The sequence below is a fragment of the Parasteatoda tepidariorum genome, chromosome 1 (assembly GCF_043381705.1).
Source record: "Parasteatoda tepidariorum isolate YZ-2023 chromosome 1, CAS_Ptep_4.0, whole genome shotgun sequence".
Taxonomy (NCBI): Eukaryota; Metazoa; Arthropoda; class Arachnida; order Araneae; family Theridiidae; genus Parasteatoda; species Parasteatoda tepidariorum.
In genome coordinates this window covers 26,952,435-26,967,035 of record NC_092204.1, presented here as the reverse complement: position 1 = coordinate 26,967,035, position 14,601 = coordinate 26,952,435, and the positions used below count along the sequence as shown (strand labels likewise).

At 28.1% G+C, this 14,601-nt stretch overlaps 1 protein-coding gene across 1 annotated transcript in view; it reads right to left on the bottom strand.

Annotated features, from left to right (window-relative positions):
- The window catches only part of LOC107453748 (TOG array regulator of axonemal microtubules protein 1), a 66,835-nt gene that overhangs the window by 974 nt on the left and 51,260 nt on the right, over positions 1-14,601 (bottom strand). The window contains exons 6-14 of the mRNA XM_016070678.3: positions 9,604-9,851; positions 8,997-9,178; positions 7,700-8,069; positions 6,282-6,348; positions 4,186-4,344; positions 3,234-3,426; positions 2,816-2,964; positions 1,048-1,206; positions 823-949 (exon numbers count right to left, since the gene is read on the bottom strand). Coding sequence (XP_015926164.3) covers positions 823-949; positions 1,048-1,206; positions 2,816-2,964; positions 3,234-3,426; positions 4,186-4,344; positions 6,282-6,348; positions 7,700-8,069; positions 8,997-9,178; positions 9,604-9,851 — 1,654 coding nt within the window. The remainder of the gene's footprint in view (positions 1-822; positions 950-1,047; positions 1,207-2,815; positions 2,965-3,233; positions 3,427-4,185; positions 4,345-6,281; positions 6,349-7,699; positions 8,070-8,996; positions 9,179-9,603; positions 9,852-14,601) is intronic.

The following is a 14,601-nucleotide window of genomic DNA, read 5'->3' as shown; positions in this document are numbered from 1 at the left end:
AATATTTCCTTACACTTAGTTTTGTAAAAGAAAAAGTTAAAATTTGAAAACTGAAACTAATAATTTTTTTTAACAGCAAAAATTACAACTGTCATTATTAAAAATAGAGGTAGTTAAGTAAGTCTTTAAGATAGGGATTAAGTTAGAAAAGTGATAAAATGAATTATAAAAAGATTTAATGGTTTTTCACTTTCCTTTAGAGGCATACATTGAATATGTTTAAAACTAATGTTTGATATCAGTCATTTGGTGCAGAGGTGTTACTCTTGAGGAGATTGCTAAACTCATGTGCCACCATTTTGAAAAATAATTAAAAAAAAGTTTTATAAAACTCTGCATTCACAACATGTGAGTCATTTACATCTGTATATTCTACAATATGTGTATAAATTTTCCTCTCCATGTAACGCAAATGCGGGTTAGTTTCATCAAAAAGTCCTCCACGAAAGAGAAATTCTCCTAATAATTAATCCAGGAGTTCCCTTCTTCTGGATTGGGTTCCAAATTACAAAACTACGGAAAGAAAAATTACAAAGTTGCAACATTAGAAATCAGAAACCCAAAAAACTGGGTCTGTTGTTTAATGGTTATAAAATAAAATAAAATAAGTGTATGCAGAAGGATAATATTAATAAATAAAGAAATATATTTGAGAAATTCAAAATTGTAAATTTTATCTTTTGTAAATGCTAAAATTAACATGAGATATAGAAAACTGGGCTATTAGGTTCTTTAAAAAATAGAAAAGTGAGTTTGCATGGTTAGAAATATCTACAGAATACTCTAATGAAACTATTTTATCATTAATTTTATGCAACTTACTTTTTTCCTCAAAGAATCTAAAATACTGTTAACGTTGCGTAACGTGCTCGGCTGAACAAATCGCATTAGAAGCTTGTCAAAAACTGGGTGTTGCATTAATAGGTAGAATATTTTACGTCCATAGTATCTAAAAAAGTCAAGAAAGGGTTTTTAAATTTTATTTTATGCAAGTGCCCAATTTAAAAATAGATATAAATAGATTTGGCTTTTCATTAAATCTTATACCTGGTAAGAGGCATCCCATCCATCAAAAATTGTGCAGTGGTAGGCAATAAACGTTCAGTCACATCTTTATAACCAGTTAGAATTTTAGCAGCTCCCATTTTTTCTACAACTGAATATAAGGACTGGGCAGCCACCTTGCGTACAGCTCCATTGCGATGACTTTGAAAAAAATACCATTTTAAATCAATTAAAAGTGAAAATAAATTTGTGACTTAAAGTTTGAGTTAAAAACTTTCATACAGCCAGAACATAAACAGAGACATAGTTAAAAAAAGATAGTGATTTTCCCAAAACAAATAGAATTGTTTGGTATTTTATTTATTTTTCTTCAAATTTAGATTTGAATGATAAAATGCACTATTTACTCGCATATGTAAAAGAATTTATGCATTATGTTATGAACATTATACATAGTTATAAGTACATGTAAATATATGTGGATAACTAATACAAATATATGTGGAATACAAATATATCTAAATATATGTGGATACCACATGCCTAATAATTACATATTATAACTACATGTATACCAATAACTACATTCAATAATTAAATGTTCACTTCCAACGTTTGCCCCCACCCCATGCCCATATCATTGATCAAGTCGTCAACGAACTAGCCAAAAGAGCCACCACTAAGACAGAGAGATTTGATTATTCCATCAGCTTCTAAGAGTTTTTTTTTCTGTAAAAATAGAAACAGATGGAATTGGCTTATCCCCCATTCATTAATGCTATGGTCGAAGGTGCCCAGTTTAAGGAAGAAATATTCGATCAAACTGCTGTCTCACAACTCATTAGAGGACAATTAAAATGTATGACCTTCGAGTTTGGGAGCAGGGTCTTCCCTACAAAAACCAAGTGCATGATCAATCTAGTTTGTCCCAACCACATCCTCGCTTGTATAAATCTATAATTTAAAGACTTATCCTCTTATCCTTGCAACTGCACTTGGTGATTGATTTTTCCAGGGTTCACAAACTCATGAGTTTGATCTAGCTGGTATTGGATTATGAAAAAGGGGCAATAACAACATGCATACTAGAATGTTAAATCAAAAGTAGAAATGATGTTATTGAATTGATCATGTTAGTATTTTGAAAACTTTATTAATGTGTTGTGAAAGAATAATTGAAACAGTGCCAGTAACTTTCACATACTAAGATGTAATCCCTATGGTTTGTGGCCCAGTTAAGGGTGTGAAATTATTCATATTAGATAGCAACTAACATTATGACTACCTTGGATATATTGTGTGAGCAGATTCTAAATCAAATGAAAAAGGTATTTAATAAAAATACTTTTTTTTGACTGATTTCGTACACTCTGATAACATTTTATCTGCTTCAATCTATTTTTTAGTTATATTGACTTTTTGAACCAGATTTGCATTCCAGTGTTTGAAAATTTATAACTAGATCAAAACTATTCAGAATATCATTTAATGCACAATTTGCATTAAAAGTTACACATTTCAGAACAAATATGTAAACAAAACAATTGTAATAAAGTCATTTTATATATCATAAAACCATAAGTTTACAACCCAATTAAAATGATGCAAACTTTATCAAAAACGAAAGATTTTCAAAGCATTTTAAATAATAAGTAAGTTTGTTAGGGGTCTGGTTCATTTCATCGACAATCACTTCATCCACAGGCCATTTCATTGACAGGTCATGTCAGAAATNATGAAATGGTGTGTCGATGAAGTGATTGTCGATGAAATGAATGCGACCCGTTTGTTAGACAAACAAGTATGTTACCTGGCACCACCAGCAATTATGGAAAGAGCAGCTTTGCAAGGAGTAATAGTCTCTATTAAGTAATTCATCACTTTTTCAATATCATCTCTAATGAATCCTACTGTTTCTCCACATTTACTTAGAAGAGTACTAGTTATTAGATCTAAATCCTAAAAGAAAGAAGAAAAGAATTGTATTCATTTAAACTTATTTATTTAAAAAAATTTTAACTGAAAATGATTAGAATTACCAGACAATAAAATACTTTTATTTGAAGAACAACAAATATTAAAAATTTGAAAAAGTCCAGCAATTATAGTCATAATCTTGTTTATCTATTACAACCATAATCTAGTTTAGAAAATTATTATAAGCTTAAATATAGAATCTTAAATATTTAACTTATTTTGCAGAGAAAGAGAGTCTAATTTATACTTACTGCTTCAACATTCTTTTTTAAGTAAATAAAGAGGTCTCCCACAGCAAGTATAGCTGCCCTGGCAACAGATGATCGTAAATTTTTTACTTCTGTAAGTAGGGCTAACACAACTGAATGCAATTGCATTTGCAGGATATCAGGATGACATTTGGCAAGTCTCTGAACAGTTCGAATACCTTCAATTTTTCCCATCCTATAAAAAAAAATTTAAATTGTGATTTGTACAATATTCTAAGCTGAAAACAAATAACATAATTCAATAATTTAACTTAAAAATATGACATATTAATGGATAAAAAATGCGTTGATGTAATCAATTGATGAATAATGATGTTGACAAAATGAATACATTTATATACAGTGAAACCTCAAGCTACGGACACTCTTATAAAATGGAAGCCTCTTATTATGGACATTTTTAAAAAAATTCCATGTGTATCATATATAGATAAACCTTTATGAACCTCCTCTACGAAGAAGACACTTCTGTAGCCAGACGCAAACAGTCATTTATGTCCTAAAACATTATTCACAATCTTTTCAAACTGGACACCACTTTTCTAAATTTGAAAAAAAGTAAAAAAATATTTCTACAATAAATTGCAAAAAAAAAAAAAAAAAAAANAAAAAAAAAAAATATGCTTCGTTCCACAATTTTTGTAAAGCATGTAAAGCTTTTGTCTAATTCATAATTAATAATATTCATTAAGAGTATCTGCCTACCTGAAAATTTACTGTAACATCAATATATTTTATATAAATAACATGTATTTTAACATGTATATAATAAAACTTATAACCAGCAGATTTAGTTGAAATGGGACAATCATGGCATTGATTAACTATAAACTGAAATAGGACATGCAATTATTGAGTCATAAAAAACAGAGTCACTTAAAAAAATTATTTTAGCTTTTATTCTCAGTCAAATATTAAAAAAAAAAGTTAATACCATGTATCTGTAGAGAGTGACTTAAGAGCTTTTTTTAATGCTTCATTTGGATTGGGAAAAGCCAATTCTTCATCAGCAGATTCATCAAACAAGGCTAATGAACTTGCTGCTAAGTTGTATTTCGGATTTTGAGAATTTTTCATTGCACCAACTTGACTTCTAAAATGAGAAAAATTATAAAAAAATTACCTAATTTTTAATAAATGATTACAATAATACAGTAGTCAAACAATTCGTAACAGCAAAAATAATACAAACTGAGTTACCGATTTCAATATATAACTGATTTACCCTAATCTTAAAAATATATCATATAACTCAAATAGCACAGAAAAACACACACATACAAAACTTTCAAACACAAAAATGCAAATATTTTTAAGAATACACTATAATGAGAACAAAACTTCGAATTTTTTTTCTCCATATAAGCACTTAAAATTCTTTGCAAAGATTTGCTTTCAGATTTATTTTTCAAAATAAAATCTACTACTTGTGGTTTTTCACATGAAATTGTAAAAAAAATGGTTTTATCTATTAAAAATAAGATAATACAGATTTTCACACTAATATAAACTCACTCAATTATATATAACAATGTACATACAAATATTTAACGCAATTTAACAAGTTAATAATACCTAAAAAATAACACTCATAATTTAGTATGATTCATTGAAAAAAGTTCAAACTAAATACTCAGTTCATTTTAAAAAACTACATGAAGAACAATTCAATTCAAACAAAATTATGCAATGGGGGATAAACTAAACTAAACTCAGTGGCGCGACAGCCCATAGAGTGCCAAGGCCTACTGTGCACATCTCAGTTTTCTTGACCTTGGGCTCTGGGGTGCAGGAGCAGATGNATTTTAAAAAACTACATGAGGAACAATTCAATTCAAACAAAATTATGCAATAGGGGATAAACTAAACTAAACTCAGTGGTGCGACAGCCTATAGAGTGCCAAGGCCTACTGTGCACATCTCAGTTTTCTTGACCTTGGGCTCTGGGGTGCAGGAGCAGATGTTCCATTTATAATTTAGTTTAATTTTAATTCTTTATAAATATCCAGAATTAATAAGGTGATAATCTTTAACATTGTAATCTACCTGAAGCTTAAATTTTTCACAATTAGGTTATGTAACATTACTCCAGAACACTAACACGTCTAAAAAACATTTCAATTCATGATATAAAATATTAGAAAAGATTTTTTAGTTTTAGTCTTATTCTATTCTTACAAAATTTTTACAATTATTGACGATAGAGTGACTTAAACTTTTTTATTGCACTACACTTAACTCTTTAGGGTTTTGTCAGATACTACCTTGTATGCAATTCAAGAGAAATGCCATTAAGTAATAGTATTATTGAGTGATGATACATATTAAACAACTACAATTTGCTTATTTAGATAAGCGTATCAAATATTTATCACTATATAAATAATATCAATATTTATTTAATGATCTTTAACCAAATAATAAGATTGAATATTGATTGATTTAATTCTCCAGTAATCTGTTTTAACCATAGGTTCCAAACGTGGGCGTTAATTCGTCCTAGTCGGTACTAAATCATTTGGGGGGGGGTAGGAATTTCTTGAGGTTTAATAAGCTATTGATAAAATACAACTATGAATTAGCTGAATTTTGAAATGTGTATCAATCAGTATAAGCTGTACTGAAAAACAGAGAGTATGGATTGCAGATTTGATAACAATCATAAACAACATACCTGATTTCACATTTTTTAATATGTAAAAGAAATTAATATTTAATTGAACATTTAATTTCAAACATTAATATAAATGCATCGGCTATTTGAGGAATGTTTTCAAGGACATTTTGCTATGACTATAGAAATGTATTGTAATAAAAATATAAAAAAACTTAAAATGGGACAAAAATTCAGTAACTAACTTATTTATGACTATTACTGTTTTTATTTATTTATTTGCAAGGAGTTGTTAAAAAATTTTTGAATTGTAAAGTGGGTTTTGTTCAAAAAACAGGTCGGGAACCTATGGTTTGAACTATTCTAAAAAAGTAAAATGAATGCACAAATGAAAAAATCTTCATTGATAAACTTACTGAGTATGTCTTCTAAGTGAACTAGGTGTTTTGAGAGAGGAAGAGCGTGAAAGTGGCTTGGCAGAGCCTGAAATTTTAGCAATTAAGATAAAAAAATTTATAAAAACTGTAAATAAAAAATCAAGAATAATATGATGTAGTCAGATTATTTTATTTAACCCTCTATCAATGAATATAATTTTTTTTCTGAATTAAAAACAAAATATTGAAGAGTAAGAGGGATTACTTACTGGCTTTTTCTTTTTCCTTTGATTTCCATGTTTATTTTACCCATTACACAGTTTTAAAGTGTTCAAAAAAGCTGTTGAACAAATGTGATACTCTAAAGCTTAAAAGAACAGTAAAACTTTTTGCAAACAGGGTTGACACTAGTAATAAAGAGATTGAATAGAGTAGTAAAGAAATTGACAATTTAACTTGAAAATAATCCCCGCTTCTCCTATTCTACTTTTTAAATAATATCAGAAGGTTTTCTACAGCAATTTTTACTTCATTATTTCTTCAGCTTTTTAGTTTTACTAAATTGTTTATGCAAGTGGAAAAATTTTTGATTAATGCTAAAATGGATTTTAAGAACTTTGCTTGCAATTTAAAATTAATAATTATAACTTGTATAGTTCGTAGGCACAAATTCCACTTGGCAATAAAAATGCTGAACAAAATTGCTTGTAACATTTAGAAATCATTGAAAATTGTCTTGCCATCAGGGAGAGAGCCCAATCTATGATCTGTTGACTATGGCTAATTGGAAAGTGGCCAAAATTTTGTTTGATGAATTCCTTTTGGCAATAGAACAGCAAATTTTGGCTTATGGCAATCAGAAAACGGTTAAAATTTGCAATATAACCTAGTATATGACTCAAGATAAAATTTGAGAGCTATAGCTATTTGGAAAGTCGTCTGAGTCTGGAATGACGATGAGTTCCCTTTGTAGACAATATCGTGTTTGCTTGCACCGGTCATAAGATGATTGAATCTTTGATTGTGACCAGGATCAAAACATTTTAAGCTATATTTAATAAATTATTGAATTCCTGAAGTAAAAACCCTAATTTTATAGAACGAAAAACATTTTAAGCATTTTTTAGGCATTCGTCTTAAACTAAGAAAAAACAATTGTGTCACATATTTTGTATTAGTCACAGCTGCAATAATTTTTTTTAATTGTGAGAAATATAAAAAAGGAAGTTAAAATTGAAATCTTATTAAAAGTGTAAAATATTTCCAAATACTTTTCGATTTATTAGAATATTTACATAGACTAGTTTGGTCTTAACTAAACGATAAATCATTAATTAATTTTTAAACGATGAATAAAATGTAATACAAGTCACAAATATATATTTTTAATTTTTATTCCGATAGAAGGATGCTAAATATATATTATCTAATGTGCCCCATTGTTGAGTCATATATACCTTTATTTCGAGCAGAATCCATTCTTTTACTTTGTTGAAGAACAGGAGATGGTTTGCTTGGCACTTGAATAGTTTCTGTGGGTGTCTCTGGTTTTGGCAAGGGTTTTGAATTCTCATTGCAGCTACAAACAACAGTTTCAACAACTTTTTGATCAGATGATTGAATGTCAGTTTGTGTGGGAATATCTTCCACAGTAATTATTTCCTTTTCTAAATTTTGTTGAATCTCTTGTTCCTGAATTTTCTGCTCAAGAAGCTGTTGCTCTCTTTCTTTGTTTAGTCTTCTCTCTTCGGCCTCTTTCATGATCTCCTGCTGTCGTTTCAACATCTTTTCTCGTGTTATTTTTGCTATTGATATGTTACCATTATCCTAAAAAGTTGGGGTAAAAACGTATTAAGTAAATTGAAATACACTGAGACATGTAATACGCAAAATAATAGAAAGTAACAAAAAAATACATAGAGTACATTATGACATGTTACAACACTATATACAGTGAGGTTTGCATGTACAATAAATAAATAAATAGAATATAAAAATAAAGTTGTTGTTTTTCTTAAACTCTTTGAAAATTATTAGGAGTGACTCTTGAGGAAGGCCATGAACCTAAACTTATTAAAAATTGATTTTTTGCTTCGAAATTTTTTTTGTGTAAAGCAATGTTAAAATAATTTTCCGAAAATACGTTATTTTTGAAGACGTTACCGAAACAAATACAAAGTTGGCAATAAGTGGAACAAACAAATCTTCTCCTTTTTGTAGTAGTAATTGAATCATAATATTCGAAATAACGATAAATTATATTATAATAAACAATAAAATTTTTCACAATTTAATATAAGATTTTTTTTTAATATCCTAACTTTTGAATTTTAAGATTCATGAATTTTTTGCTTTTACAAAACTAAATTTTCAAATCTCAAAAAATGTGAGAAAAAAAAGACTTGTGCTAAACATTGTAGAAATTTTAATTATCTACTAATGTAAGTATCTAAACAAAAGTAGAATGGAGAGTTTTTGAGATAGAGATCCCAACAATGAGACAATGTTGGAAAAAAAATGTATCATTTAAGGTTCATATGTGTTACAACTCTGTATTGTTTGCTGTAACTACCCCAAATAATTTTAACACAATATTTAGCACACTATAAGATTTTGAAAAGGCTGTGTCAGTATGTTTTACGTTTATGATAAAAATGTGTGTTTTATGTTTTGATGATGTATTTATGGTTATGATAGAAACATTGAATTACAACAAGGTAATCATTTGAACAAATAAAAAAAAATCGTACTTACAACTAAATTCAAAGGGGAAGTAACAACCTTCCTTCCATAAGAAGCTGGAGCATCCATATGCATTTCGTATACCTCAGGCATGCCATCACTCACTTTTCCATTATTATTATTGTTAGGATGCAGAATTTCCCAGCCATCATTGCCTGGGTTGATTGGTAATTTACCAGATCCTTCGAGAACAGCTAGAAGTGAATGTAAATATTGTAAAAATATTATTACACCAGTGTAGAAGCTCAAATTGTGTTGATATATTTGTAAATTCACGTTTGAGAAAATCAGTGAAACAACTCTCAGTTGATTTTAATTAATTTATGAAGCTGTTTAAATTAACATATGATTTTTGGCTCCTGATTATTCTAAAGTTTTGAAAATGAACAAATGATTTTTTTAAAATGAGTAAATTATGTTAAAAGCTTAAAGAGTGTCAGAGTTGATGTTCTACACAAGAATTTTACTTTTAAAATATTAATTAATATTTTAAAAAACTAATTATTATTTTAAAATGCAATTTTTTTTACATATTAAACGATTTAATGTGTGAATGAAATTTTAAAACATTAATGAATGTAAAAAAATTAAGACCAAAAAATTTGAAGCTACAACTTACCAACGTCGAAAACGTTAACATCATCTAAATGTACAGGAGTGGGTTGTGCTACGACAACACCACCAGGGCTTTGTCGAAAATAAGATCCTATATTTCCCATGTTTTTACAGGGAGGGGAATAGGCTCCATAAATGATGTGATTTCCAGAACCTATATCATTTTGCAGTTGTCCTATACTGCTGAGAGATGGCGAACGTACTAGAATAGGTTGTTTTGCAATAGGTGTTCCACTTGGGGAGATTTTCCTCCTAAAAATAGAATCATAAAAAAGAAACTCAGTAAATCTCATGATTATACAAGTTTTTGTGTAATAGGGTAAACTAACCAGTGATGGAACACTTAAGCTTACCTTCTCTTTAAAAAAATCATAAAAATTACAAAATTTGTTATTTGAGTTAAATGACAGTGTCAACATATTTGTTATTAAATGCAAATTATGTAAAAAAAAAGGTTAGGGAACTTACATAATATTGTTTTAAGTTTTTGGTGGTTCAAATAATAAGTAGTAAGATAACCAAGTGAAGGAACAGTTCTTACCAGTGAATAAACAACAAATTTTCCAGTTTAATGAACACTTAATTTTGGGAATTTTCGATGTTCTTTTGGAATTAATAGGCCATACAAATATCTAAAAGCAAAACTTTTCTTTGAATTATAACATATAACCAGAGAAAATGTGGTAAACGTTCCTGTCTTAAGTCACAAATCTTAATGAACACTTCCAGTTTAATGAACACTTAATTTTGGGAATTTTCGATGTTCTTTTGGAATTAATAGGCCATACAAATATCTAAAAGCAAAACTTTTCTTTGAATTATAACATATAACCAGAGAAAATGTGGAAAATGTTCCTTTCTTAAGTCACGAAGGGAAAGAAAGTGAGGTTGAATACAGAATAAAAAATAAAAAAATTTTCATTTTCTTTCTCACAGTTTGATAGTCGATTCTAAATCATGAATGTTTATCATTGTGTAAACCGAAGATGTTGTTTTTATTATTATTATTATTATTTTTTCACTTTTTGTTTACTTTATTTCCCCTCATTTTTTAAAGCTTTTTCAAAAAAAATCTTTTTAAGTATTCTTTTTATCATACTTTCTTGCTTTAACTTTTTTCAGCTCTTTCAGTCTCTTTATATTCGCACCATTTTTATGAAGTTAATGCAAAAGGTAGATTATTTCTTTTTCTTTTGATTTGACCTTCCGCTTTTCCCCCAATATTTGGCCAATGTAAATATTTCTTCGAAATTTCTTCTAGTTTTCGCATTGTAGATGCGATCACTTTCTAAAAGGATGCCAGGGCTATCTTCCTCTTCAAGATTCTTCTAAAGTTCTTTAAACAACTCTTGAATATTATTCTCTGTAAGGGAAGCGCCTCTTGAAATTAGCTTTGCATTGTGCTGAGTTATCAGTCGATGATGCTTAAAAAAAGCTTCATCCGTTTTTTACCTGGATAATTGTCTTTAAATGGATTTTTCGTACCCGTTTCCGTCATGACGTTAAAGATATCATTAGGATAATAATTTAGTTAATTATTGACACAAAAGCCAGCAAAGAAATGTTCTATTCAAGTTTTTATTACTATATTTATTTAGTTTTCGTTAGAGTAAATATAGTTTATTAAGCTGCTTATCGTATGATGTAACTAACCACTAGATTTATAAAGATAAATAATAGATTAATTATAATTCTTTTCCTAAAATTAGCAATTAAATTAGCATTTTGAATGAATGAAATTATTTTAGGAATTATTCATACAACATTTAACAGAATTTCAGGTGTCCTCTATGTCTATATCGCAGAGCTACTAATTATCTTAGAGCCATGTAAAATCATATTTCACACATACTGTTCATTCGCTGGAAAAGCTACTGCTAGTGAAGAAACGTGCCTGTTCCTTCACAGATTAGAAGTTGTTTTTTGTAATTTTAGATTAATTTTGATGTATAATATCACTAAAGGTACAAGAAAATTAAAATTTTTCTCTTATTTTCATTAATTTGGAAAAATCCCAGTAAAGTAACACTAGTTCATTCATTGGTTTTTCATTGTTTCGTAATCCAGTTAATAAGCCCCCCCCCTAATCTCAGTACTTGCTTACGCTATGATGCTTAAAATAAATAAAATGTAATTTCAATAACCATATTTTGAATTCTCTTTTTCACAGTGAGGAAAATAAAACTATTACATACAATTATTGCATTTTAAACGATAACTACAAACACTGACCTTATAATTTTGTCAAAGAAACAAAGTGTTGCACAGATACTAACAAATTCAAAAAATTTTCCAGAGAAGACAATATGACCAAGTAACCTAATGCATTGTCAGATGACTTCCTATTGTTAGGTAGTAAGCTACTGTCAATCTAAGTAAAAACCTTTAAAATCTTATTTTTAAAAAATATATATGAAATGTTCATTCACTGGGGTGTGTTCCTTCACTGGTTGGTTTACCCTATCTATCTTTATTTCGTTTGAATTAATCACAAACATTTTGGCACATAATACAAATTTTTATTTAGATATTTTTGACATATACAAATATAAACATATATCTAGATATATTTTTAACATAATCTATAAGTGTTTCAAAGTCGTTTTAAACTCTTAAGTTATAAAATTAAAAATATAATGAAAATAACTGTTGGTTGGCATAAGAGTTGGATAGAGCTACTTTGATTTAAAGCCTTTTTATTTTATTGAAGTAATAGAGGAACGTCAGTACATACAAACTGTAACACCAAGAAAAAAATTTTTTGTAGCATTTATACAAATACATTATCTTGCCTAATTGGAAATTACTTTTGCTTCTAAAGCTACTGATTTTTTAATGACATTTTTAGTCTTTAAAAACGTACATTTTTCGTCGGAACGTACAAGTTTAAAAACGTTATATATAACTGGGGATCACATAAATGTTGCGACATACTTCTAAGGGAGTTAGGACACATCATCAGGATTAAAATTGTATAGGAACCCATGCATGGAAATGTCGTCATGCGCGGCTAGGGTCGCTTACCTATTATGTTCTGTTCGGAAGCACACAGAGAAACAGTTCATAATAGTGAAGCGTCCTTAGCGATGCATGACGACATTTCCTCGCATGGGTTCCAATGTAGTTTTAATCCTGATGGTGCATCCCAACTCCCATTGAAGTTTGTTGTAACAAATTTATTCGACCTCCTGTAACATATAACGTTTCTAACCTTGCTCATTTCGACAAAAAAATATACTAAAAATGTCATTAAAAAAACTGTAGCTCTAAGAGAGAAAACGATTACATATTTGAAATCAGCGATACAAAAGCATCCAACAACAGGTAAAAAAATTTCAAGCAACAGAAGAAAAAAAAAATGGTTCCCCAGTGCAAAAGAAATTTCAATTATATAGAAATTAGTTCGTGAATACATTTTTTAAGCGACTCTTAATTCGTGTTCTAAAGGTCTGTAATTTTGTTCGTGTCCACAAAACGTATTATTATTGGTGCTCTCTAACTTTAGGATTTTCTTTTTCAAGTAATGAAATTCAATTATAATCACCTTTCGAAATATAATGCAAAGTAAGTGCTTTAAGTTATTTTGAAATAATAAAAAAATAAAAATAAAACAATCATAAATCCTTAAAAAAATAACTTTTTTTTAAATAAAAAAAACATCGGAAATTTTTTTTAAACTTAAAGTATTGTTTGAACTCTCAGTAAGTACTTTCATTTTTAGATTTTTAATTTTCAATATCATTCGCTATGTTATAGAACTCATAGTTACTTTTTTTACTAAGTACTTCGGTGAAATCGAAACATTTGTGACAGTGAAAATTAAGTTATAATTATGAACAGAGCTTATGGTTTTTTAAATGAACGTATTTTTGCTATTTACATAAAGCTTTAAGTAAACTTAAAAGAGATATTTCAAAATTATTTTATTTTTATTTTTCAGAACTGCGCTGATTCGTAAATAATAAATTGTACTTTTAAACCAGTTTGTGAACATTTATTTTTAATCATATATCATAAATCTGAGATTTTCAATGCGTTGTTCTAACCAAAGAGCTTGTGAAATTCTTCAAATAAGTAAAGCCTTTAATATTAATTAGACTAATAGTCTTATAAAACCTCTAATTGCATTCATTTTAAAAATTGAAAGATCAAAGCTCTCTTATTTAATATTTAATACAAAACCTTTCCAAACGTTGTTTCGAAAAATTTAATTTTTACATAAAAATATTAATTTTATGATTTTATTTGTATGTATTTAATTAATAGATTTATGATCATAAATCAAAACTTTTAGGGGGGAAAAATCACATATCAAACTGGCACTGCAGCTTTTTAGTGTTAATTATTTTTGCTTTAATTTTAATAATATGAATTTATCTTAAAAATTCAAAGGTAGAAAAAAAAACCTAAAGATAATTTTATAATATACGTATTTATAGAGAAAATTTTTTAAATGATTGCATAATACAGGGGTAGCAGCAAAGTTTTTTAAAATTTTAGGGTAATTTTAGGAGCTTTTTTCAAAAAATTTTAGGTAAATTTTAGGGGTAATATATGATTTTGCTAGGATAAAAACAGATCACACGGTAGTTTATTACATAACAGAAGATTATTACAATTCATCCACACATATCATAAATAATTGCAAGCCATAAAATAAAGCTCTGAAATTTATTAAGTCAAGAATGAAATCTCTAAAGTGTAAAAATGAAATTTCAACTTTACATATTACCTATCAGAAATTAAGTGCATAATTCAGGAACAGGCAAAAGTGAGAATAAATCAAGAGAAAAAATAAATTAACACCAACTTGGATTTTTATTTAATTTTTACCTTCTTAATCAAAACTTTATTATTACCCTTTACCTTACTTTATTAAGAAAAACTATTGTGTGATATTATTAGATTTCAAATCAGCAATTTATATTAGAAGTTAGAGAAAAACAAATTAATCATGATCATTTTTCTAATATATTCTACTGTGAAGATGAGTCCTACAAGT